Genomic DNA, 9,774 nt, shown 5'->3' with positions numbered 1-9,774 from the left:
CTGCAGTATGTATCTAGAGTCAAAATTTATAATGTAGCCAAAAACCTGGGGCACTACATGACAGTTAAATTTGATTTAAGAGGATTTGGTTATGAATGTTCCACATTTCATACGACTCTGGGGGCAGACAGTCTTGTGGTACTCTTTCCACACTAGACTCCTGCATCCACGGGGCATAATCTCAAAATAAATTCAGAATAAATTGTTTGGTGCCTAATGGCCATGTAAAAGATTTGAAATATTATCAGCAATTATGCTCCCCAAAACCTGCTTTAAATGATGTTACTGGACTCCAAACATTATTCCTTCACAATGTTAATGAACTCATTTTCAGAATTATGTTGCTGCATTTCATTCTCATTGTTTATTCTTTGCTTCTCTTGGTCTAGAACCATAATGACTGCAGTGGTGAGCAGTGAGGTGCTCCTCACAGTCTACATTGTGACCTTTCTGATAGGCCTACCTGCAAACATCCTGGCACTTTATGCCTTCAGTGTCAAGATCCACACCAAGCCAGGGCCAACAGACATTCTGCTACTCAATCTGACCGTCTCAGACCTTCTCTTCTTGATCATCCTGCCTTTCAAGATGCACGAGGCTGCGTCTCAGATGCAGTGGGACCTGCCAGACTTACTGTGCTCCATCACCTCCTTCATCTTCTTCTCTACGATCTACTCCAGCTCCTTGCTCCTGATGGCAGTTAGCGTGGTGCGCTACATAGGGATCGCATTCCCTGTCTCCTACCATCAGCTGCACAAGCCTGCATACCCTATAGTGGCCAGTGTTGTCATCTGGATAATCTCTGCAGTGCACTGCAGCATTGTTTTCACCACCCAACACCACCCGGCTCTATCCAGCCAAAACTCCACTGTGTGCTACGAGAAATTCACGCCTGAGCAGTTGATGATCCTCCTCCCAGTGCGTTTGGAGTTATTCATAGTCCTCTGTGTTGTGCCTCTCCTCGTCTGTGTTTTCTGCTACCTGCGCAGCATCTCAATCCTCTACAGCCGCCCCCTGATATCTATGGCACAGAAGCGAAAGGCCATCGGCATGGCCTTGGGGACTCTGGCTGTGTTCCTGGTTTGCATGCTGCCGTTTAACATCTCTCATTTGGTGGGCTTCATCGAGGGTGACAGCCCAACATGGAGGCACTACGTCTTGCTGCTGAGCACCTTCAACACCTGTCTTGACCCCATCATTTTCTACTTCTCCTCCTCCATGTTCCACTTGACCAGTAAAAAGTCAGTTTTCAAGATGTGCGGACTGAACTTGCTGACATTGCAAAGACGTGTCACAAACAGTAGTGAGGAGTAAGATATTTGGTTTCCAGGTCTCCATTTAACTTGTAAGGTGAATGACTGACTGATAGCTTTCATTAGGACATACTTGAAAAACCTCTATATGTAACCTATTTGAGCTTATGTTGGCATAATTTTGCCTGCATGCAAAGCATGGGCGTGCTCAGTGAGACCCCAGGTGGTGCTCACACACCTGCCCTTTGTACCTCTGAGTAGATGAGTGCCGTTTTTGCAAAAGATACTTTTTTCTGTTTCTTTATCTAATTTTATATTTTTGTTTTAAATGTGGCCCATGGTATCAATTTTCAATTAAAAGCATACTGTACTGTGTGACAACTGTATTTGAGTTGTAATTCTGCAAGACCACACCAGCCCCTGCCCCTCCCTGTCGGACTTCCCTTGGCACAGCATCCACAGCTGAACTGCAGAGCGTCCTGCAGAGCCGCAGCCTCGTCTCTCCCTGACCTGCCTTCACCGGTGGCAGCCAGTTAATGATAGTGTTTGCCCAAAGCCCCGTCATTGTTTTTCACTCTTGTGAAATTAAACCACTCTTAAAATATCTCAATACAGCCAGCCTAACTTAGGCAATATCCTACCATGAACTTGAATAATAAGCATGTTTGTCTGCTGTAAGATAGTCAGTCAAAATGAGTGAACTCTGGTTGGTGTGTTAGTTCCTTTGTCACTGAAACAAATATATGAATCATGAGGTTAATGTTTTCTTTATTTTCGCCTGTTCTTGTGATAGATGTAGAAATAATATTTTTTATAATATTATTACAGGGACTTTCTATGTCTTTGAGACTCAGGAAATTGCTTATCTCCTACAGTATCAGTATAATATCTACAATATCACTATAGGTAACAGGTAGCTGAGACTATATTGCACCTTGTTTGTTATATATGGGATCCTACAATATTCCTCTCCCATAAGAACTTACAGTGAACAAGTAACCATACTGCAAATCACACTTCTCTCTCTCTCTCTCTCTCTCTCTCTCTCTCTCTCTCTCTCTCTCTCTCTCTCTCTCTCGCTCTCTCTCTAATTGTATCACTGAGAAATGTTCTTTAACATAATTTTTTTGGCTGAATAGGAACTTGCATATTTGTGCATTTAAGTGATAGGCTACAAGAAGGCAGAGACAATTTGTGAAATTTGTCGTCCTTCTGTATTTCCAGGAACTTGCCAAGCTACAGAAATAAACAACTCAAGTGGCTGTGCAACCAGTGATAGCAATTTCACACACCTACTGAAACCAGTCTCTGCAATGTAGCATTATCTTTTTTCAAATGCAACTAAAACTGGGACTGACAAGTAGTTTGAGGATTGTACAAGTAGTTTTTTTGTATGTAATTGCTGGATCTGTCCTTTGGGCAAAAGATTATGATTTCCGGGCTAAATTACCAGTTACTTTCAACTTGTATGTGAGCAGAGATTTGATGTATTCACTTAACAGTTTTTGATCGGCCTGCACCTCTTGTTTATGTGCACCTAGGTTGTAATGAAACAATTGCACTCTTGGGCTGTGGGATATTGTGTTAAATTGCCTTGCATTTGGGTGGATGTTCAGGGATGTTGTATATAATTTTATATTTTATAAATAATTATGAGAAGGGTGCCCTATTTCTTCAATTGAGCATCTGCCCCCTAAATTGTCTGTCCATGGCCCTGATGGAAGGCCATGGCCTTATGCAATCAAGTCTAATTATAATGCTGAGAAAAAAACCTAATATCAGCAGAGATCTGGAGGGAGGAGACGTTTTCTTGAGGTGCTTTTTCCTCCAGAGACAACGCTACATTTTTGCATATTAGTTAATACAAACTGAATGGTACACTAGATGACTATATTTATGTCTCATACTGTGACATGTAATTTGACTAGGTGCAGCCTCATTTTTATAACGTAATAGCTCAGCTGAGACATATTGAGTATAAGAGTTATAAACTGACTGTGTTCGATCAAAGGCACAACAAAGCACACAGCTTGGAGCTCGGGTTGATTTCTGTTCGACCTTGGCCTTTTTTTAAATCTTCTGCTGGGTGAGTAAATGTATGTTTACCTTACATATATTAAAACTGACATTCCACACTGCAAAAATGCAAAATCTTACCAAGATTATTTGTCTTATTTCAAGTCAAAATGTCTTATTTCAAGTCAAAATATCTCATTACACTTAAAATAAGACATGATCACGTCAGAAGTAAATTGTTTTTAGACAATTTTCATTGGCAAAATTTGCCAGTGGAAAAAGTGAAAATTCACTTGAAATAAGTGAAAATTAGCTAGAAACAAGAAACAAATTTTGCCAATGAAACAAGCAAATTTTCACTTGTTTCAAGCAAATTTTCACTTGAAACAAGAGACAATTGTCTAAAAACAAGTTACTTCTGAGGTGATAATGTCTTATTTTAAGTGTAATGAGATATTTTGACTAGGAATAAGACATTTTTGACTTGAAATAAGACAAATAATCTTGGTAAGATTTTGAGTTTTTGCAGTGCAGATCTGTTTTTTGCTGGCTGGTAATATTCTGCAACTTGAGTCCTGTTTGTTTGAACAAGTTTTGTTTTTTTCCTGCTGTAGAAGAAATTTTGGTTTGAGATTAAAGTAGTTTATGGCTCAGGTGAAACTGGAGTACATGATTTTGTTGGAGAAAGCTGCAGTATGTATCTAGAGTCAAAATTTATAATGTAGCCAAAAACCTGGGGCACTGATGACAGTTAAATTTGATTTAAGAGGATTTGGTTATGAATGTTCCACATTTCATACGACTCTGGGGGCCGACAGTCTTGTGGTACTCTTTCCACACTAGACTCCTCCATCCAGGGGGCATAATCTCAAAATAAGTTCAGAATAAATTGTTTGGTGCCTAATGGCCATGTAAAACATTTGAAATATTATCAGCAATTATGCTCCCCAAAACCTGCTTTAAATGATATTACTGGACTCCAAACATTATTCCTTCACAATGTTAATGAACTCATTTTCAGAATTATGTTGCTGCATTTCATTCTCATTGTTTATTCTTTGCTTCTCTTGGTCTAGAATCATAATGACTGCAGTGGTGAGCAGTGAGGTGCTCCTCACAGTCTACATTGTGACCTTTCTGATAGGCCTACCTGCAAACATCCTGGCACTGTATGCTTTCAGTGTCAAGATCCACACTAAGCCAGGGCCAACAGACATTCTGCTACTCAATCTGACCGTCTCAGACCTTCTCTTCTTGATCATCCTTCCTTTCAAGATGCATGAGGCTACGTCACAGATGCAGTGGGACCTGCCAGACTTACTGTGCTCCATCACCTCCTTCATCTTCTTCTCTACGATCCACAGCAGCTCCTTGCTCCTGATGGCAGTTAGCGTGGTGCGCTACATAGGCATTGCATTCCCAGTCTCCTTCCATCAGCTGCAAAAGCCTGCATACCCTATAGTGGCCAGTGTTGTCATCTGGATAATCGCTGCAGTGCACTGCAGCATTGTCTTTGCCACCCAACACCACCCGGCTCTATCCAGCCAAAACTCCACTGTGTGCTACGAGAAATTCACGCCTGAGCAGTTGAAGATCGTCCTTCCAGTGCGTTTGGAGGCATTCATAGTCCTCTGTGTTGTGCCTCTCCTCATCTGTGTTTTCTGCTACCTGCGCAGCATCTCAATCCTCTACAGCCGCCCCCTGATATCCATGGCACAGAAGCGAAAGGCCATCGGCATGGCCTTGGGGACTCTGGCTGTTTTCCTGGTTTGCATGCTGCCGTTTAACATCTCTCATTTGGTGGGCTTCATCGAGGGTGACAGCCCAACATGGAGGCACTACGTCTTGCTGCTGAGCACCTTCAACACCTGTCTTGACCCCATCATTTTCTACTTCTCCTCCTCCATGTTCCACTTGACCAGTAAAAAGTCAGTTTTCAAGATGTGCGGACTGAACATGCTGACATTGCAAAGACGTGGCACAAACAGTAGTGAGGAGTAAGATATTTGGTTTCCAGGAGATCTCCATTTAACTTGTAAGGTGAATGACTGACTGATAGCTTTCATTAGGACATACTTGAAAAACCTCAATATGTTTTTACTGTATAATGATCAACTTAAAGCAAAGATTACCGGCTATTTTCAAAGATTGTTGTAACCTTGGTCCTTGGCCAAATGTAACATTTTTTTACCCAGTTGTAGTTTATGACAGTTATAAAGGGTGAGCTGATGAGGCTCAAAGGGAACAATAGCTGCTTTCCAGCCCATGCCACTGGCCGCATCATGTTTCACCTACAGCTGTAGAGCATTTCATAACAATACCACATGACAAGCAAAATGCTGAGACAAAATTCAAACGTTTTTATTACTTTACAGGTAGAAATTTTCCATCATTTGTCATTTTTTAGCTGATATCTTGAATTGATACCTTGATGTGACTTCTAATGCTTTGGAACTGCTGAAGTAAATGCAACCCGATCTGCACCCTTGACATAGCATCTCCTCTTTACTTTAACGTGGGCCTGCCACTCTTCTGCACTCATGCATTCTGTATGCACACATGTAGAATATACCTGCAAAAATAAATAAATAAATAAATAAACTGTAGTGAATTGCACAGTGGCATTAAGACAAAGGTCCTTTGCACACCAACAGATCAAGTACAGCTGACAGCTTGGTGTTAAGCTCCTGTCCAAAAAATGTTATTTTAGGGAAAAGTTTTACTTCAATAAGATACATATATTAAAATAAAATGGCATAGACTTCTGTTGTATTTAAAGTCAGCCAATGTGTATGGTGGAAACTCAATTCAAATTTCTAAATGCCCAGTATGCCATGCTGATGAAATATGCACACTTATCATGACAAAGACATGAATGCAAAACCAAATTAATCACTGTATCAGCTGACAGTAATTGCGCACATTTTCTTCAGGAAATGCTCCTTTTCTTCTTACTCATATTATTTAACTCAGAGAACTTAAACCTGATTTTGAACTTTGGTTGGTGATTTGTGTGAAATGGTGCCTCATGTGCTGTGCTTGTTAAGTCTAAATTAAAAACATACTTTGGGATAGTAAAACTCGTCAACTTCATGGGTGTTATCTGATTTACCTGCAAAGAAGGTCATGAGCAGTGCCACCCAGCCTAGTATGTAGGACCAAGAGAAGCGCCAGTCACCAAAGCGCTTGCCCAAGAAGTTCACTGTCACTCCAGTGTAAATAGCCATTGCAAGCAGAACAAACAGAGCTGATGGAGAATGACAGAGCATGTATTTAAATAAGTTTCCAAGGAATAAATATATGAAGGCAGGTTCAGTTGCTGTTCATCCCTGTGCAAACACAGATATCAAAAACTTTGTATATCAAGGCTGGCTGGGTTAGCCATAGATTTGCATAACATGCAAAAACTAGAAATAATAATGCTGACACTGATGCATAGAGACAGAAATAATAGTACTTGATGTTTATTTACAATGTCCAGTGGTGTGTGCTTTTTATCTGGTGTGACTCACTTGATACAAAGAACATGATCCCAGCAGCAAATGAGCGGTTGAACCTCTCAAAGGCAGAGAAGTGAGCAAAGGAGAGGATTCCCGCGATGATGCCAGCAAAGCATGACATGGCAGAGAGGATCATGAAAGCGCGAGTGGCATTCCAATAGGCTGAGAAGAAAGATAACAGGAGAAAAACAAACATGACTGGTTGATATATACAGGGTTTCATTCCTAAATGCAATAAGTCACTTGCAAAGTTATTTGAAATGATATTTCTACAGATATTTCAAATTTCAGAGGTTATTTATTGCATGTCATGTTAGCCAGTATAACCTACCACCTTGCTTGTTGTTCCAGTGTATAACTGGACTCTCACCATCCTTCCAAGCAGCAAGGGATGGTGAGAGAAAATGCATTACCTTTGTCGAGTAATATGTACAATTTACTGCATGTTCTCCACTGGATTTGAGGTCCTGTTGTTCCTGTATCATATGCCATTATGCATTTCTCTATGCACTTCTGATGTGGTTCAAACAGGACTGCACAATCCCAACATTATGTCCAATTTGTGTGCATATTCCTCGGACATTTTAATCATAGGTACGTTTATTCCACCCAGAAGTGCATCCTTGTAATCCTTCAAAGTAAACCCAGCCTTTGGTGAGCATTGCTGTGCTTCAGCGGGAGCCAAAGGGGAGTTTTCAGGAGGTCTAGTAGGATTTTTCCCACTCACCGATGCTGTCAGTCTGCATGTAGCACTTGCCAGACATGCAGTACCTCCACAGGCCCTGGTGGGCAAAGCTGCCCGAAAGACGGTACTGCATCCAGTAGTCTGTAGCTGTGGAGACCACCAACAGGATGTTCCCCACAATGGCACAGAACAGGCCCCCTCCCATGAAGCTGTACATCTTGACTGACACTATGACAGCAGCAAGGCTCTGTGCACTATGCAAAACGGACAAGACAGGAGTTAGTGAACTTGCAGGGTACAGCAGTTTCTTAGCTTTATTTGTGATGCTTGTTGCATGAATTTGATTAAAGACATTCATATTTACAGAAATGGCCTGAAGGTGTTGATGCAACTGCAGGAATGTTTCTGCACATTTACTTTCATACTTGGAAGCTGCAGAACACAATAAGTCTGGCACTACTGACCACTGAACAATTCCTCAGGTGGTATTAAGGGTTACACAAAGTACTACAGTAAAAATATCTCAATTTGCTGTTGGAGCAAGGAAGAGAGACCATTGTTTACATTCCCCACATTCCCAGATTCACTAGATTCATCAACAACCTTCTGATCATAAGCTAGGTTTTCTAAGTTTTACAACACCTTAAACCAGCAGGGTCAAATATGATTTGCCCAGATTTCTTTCCTTCCTTTCCTTAAAGAAAGTGACTCCATATCATTACCATGGAAAATATGTCAGCTGAGCAGAGCCATAAATGATCTATCAACTGTTATTCCTCACATACAATGAAACCTGTACGAGTGTGTCCAATCAGACTTTTAGAGGCAGCATTCATTTGATTTGCATGGGAGGAGCAGAAACCAAGAGCCCTTAAAACGCATGAAGGTGTAAAAGCTATCCTGATGTATGGTATCGTTGCCATAACACCTCAGGAAATGCACACTAATTTGTCTCAATACACCAGCAGCTTAAATGACCATTTAATACCCAACTGACTGCAAAAAGCTTTTCTTGAGAGCTATTGTCCTGAACAGAGACGCTTCACTGTCCAAATGTCAAAGCTGTTACCACATAGCAACATGTGCTATTTCTTTTCTTTATACAATGACACCAACAGTAACCACATCAGAAAATAAATATGAACACCCACATCTCGCTGTTGACACAAACGCAGAACGCTGATAATATGCAGCCTAGCACTGAACCATGTTAAAGGTCTGAAGGGAAGGAGCACGATAGCAGCTCAAATAACAGCGCATCATTTTTTTTTTTTAATTCTCCTTTATGTTCTTCATTTCTCTGTGTGCAAATAAATTCCAACTCTAACTAAGACAGGGGCACTGAATTTCTAAACATTTAGCTCTAGGGTCAAACCAATCAGCAGACATGTCACACAGCTGCATCCATTTTGATCTCAGCAATCCAGCATCCAAACTCTTTAGCAGAAGTTATGAATGCCACAGGTTTATCTGTACCTTTTTAAAACTGATTATGTATAAATTAAATGCCTAAAATGACAACAAAAACAAAAGCTTTGGCAAGGTTTCTAGCATTACAGCATGCATACTATTCACAGCCATCACAGCATTAGAATAAAGCACAATACAGTCAAATAATGAGCTCAAAGCCTGAAAGCTAGACAGCATCACATGGTAAACGCCTCTTGGCCCACCTGTAGGGCGCACAGTCATTGGTCAGTCTACTATGATACGCTCTCCACCTAGTACTATTTCTTTTCTCTCTATACATACCAACTAATGGCCGTACAATAGCATCAGCTGCTAACATAAGACATAACTACATCTTACCTTAATTCTTCGGGATGAATAAACCCTCTTAAGTGTCAGCCTTTCCTCAGGGAAAGAGTGAGAGAGAGAGTGCAAACCCGGAGTGAGCGAAACGTCAAAGAGGACCCCCTAGGCTGAATTCCAAAAAGTTATCCCCTCCACTTTTCTGTCGATGGAGGCAAAATCCTTTAAAACAATCAGCACGGAACAAATGCACTTGAGCTGGTGGGCAAAAAAGCACGTGACCCTTTCACACTGAACTAGGTGGGAGTAATTTTGGGGGCGTGGGGGGTGGGTGTGTGTGTGCATGGGGGAGGTGGGGGTGGTCATGTAGGGGGATGAGGGGGGTCATGGGTACGAGGCCGCTGCACCACAGTCCCGCTGTTTGTTGTATTAGGCATTCTGGAACTGTGGATGTGCAAAGGCTTGCAGTACTGCGGTGGTCAATGCAACATGCTGAAGCGCACACTTTCTTTCAGTGTGGCTGGGTGTGGTCACGGGGACAGATACACGCTTAGAACAGACACATGAC

The 9,774-nt window shown here is 41.4% G+C and overlaps 3 protein-coding genes across 4 annotated transcripts; 2 read left to right on the top strand and 1 right to left on the bottom strand.

Moving 5' to 3' along the window:
• The first annotated feature begins 396 nt into the window (after positions 1 to 396).
• LOC115373664 (free fatty acid receptor 2-like) lies at positions 397 to 1,314 on the top strand. Its single transcript, XM_030072157.1, has one exon. It carries the CDS (start codon positions 397 to 399, stop codon positions 1,312 to 1,314), a length of 918 nt encoding a protein of 305 aa, XP_029928017.1.
• Positions 1,315 to 4,352: 3,038 nt separating this feature from the next.
• On the top strand, positions 4,353 to 5,270 carry LOC115373662 (free fatty acid receptor 2-like). The gene has a single exon (XM_030072155.1). It carries the CDS (start codon positions 4,353 to 4,355, stop codon positions 5,268 to 5,270), a length of 918 nt encoding a protein of 305 aa, XP_029928015.1.
• A 332-nt stretch (positions 5,271 to 5,602) lies between these two features.
• lim2.5 (lens intrinsic membrane protein 2.5) lies at positions 5,603 to 9,477 on the bottom strand. Of its 2 annotated transcripts, none has more exons than XM_030072542.1 (5): positions 9,264 to 9,477; positions 7,497 to 7,708; positions 6,782 to 6,931; positions 6,382 to 6,516; positions 5,603 to 5,841 (listed from the first exon to the last, which is right to left on the bottom strand). In XM_030072542.1, the coding sequence occupies exons 2-5, from the start codon at positions 7,669 to 7,671 to the stop codon at positions 5,780 to 5,782; spliced, it is 522 nt and encodes a 173-aa protein (XP_029928402.1). In that variant the 5' UTR covers positions 7,672 to 7,708; positions 9,264 to 9,477; the 3' UTR covers positions 5,603 to 5,779. The 2 variants fall into 2 exon arrangements, with proteins under 2 accessions (XP_029928402.1, XP_029928403.1); XM_030072543.1 differs by lacking the exon at positions 9,264 to 9,477 and adding an exon at positions 8,606 to 8,725.
• Between the last annotated feature and the right edge of the window lie 297 nt (positions 9,478 to 9,774).

Source organism: Myripristis murdjan, chromosome 16, assembly GCF_902150065.1.
Source record: "Myripristis murdjan chromosome 16, fMyrMur1.1, whole genome shotgun sequence".
NCBI classification, from domain to species: domain Eukaryota; kingdom Metazoa; phylum Chordata; class Actinopteri; order Holocentriformes; family Holocentridae; genus Myripristis; species Myripristis murdjan.
The sequence above is the reverse complement of the archived record's forward strand: the minus strand, read 5'-3'. Positions and strand labels throughout refer to the sequence as shown.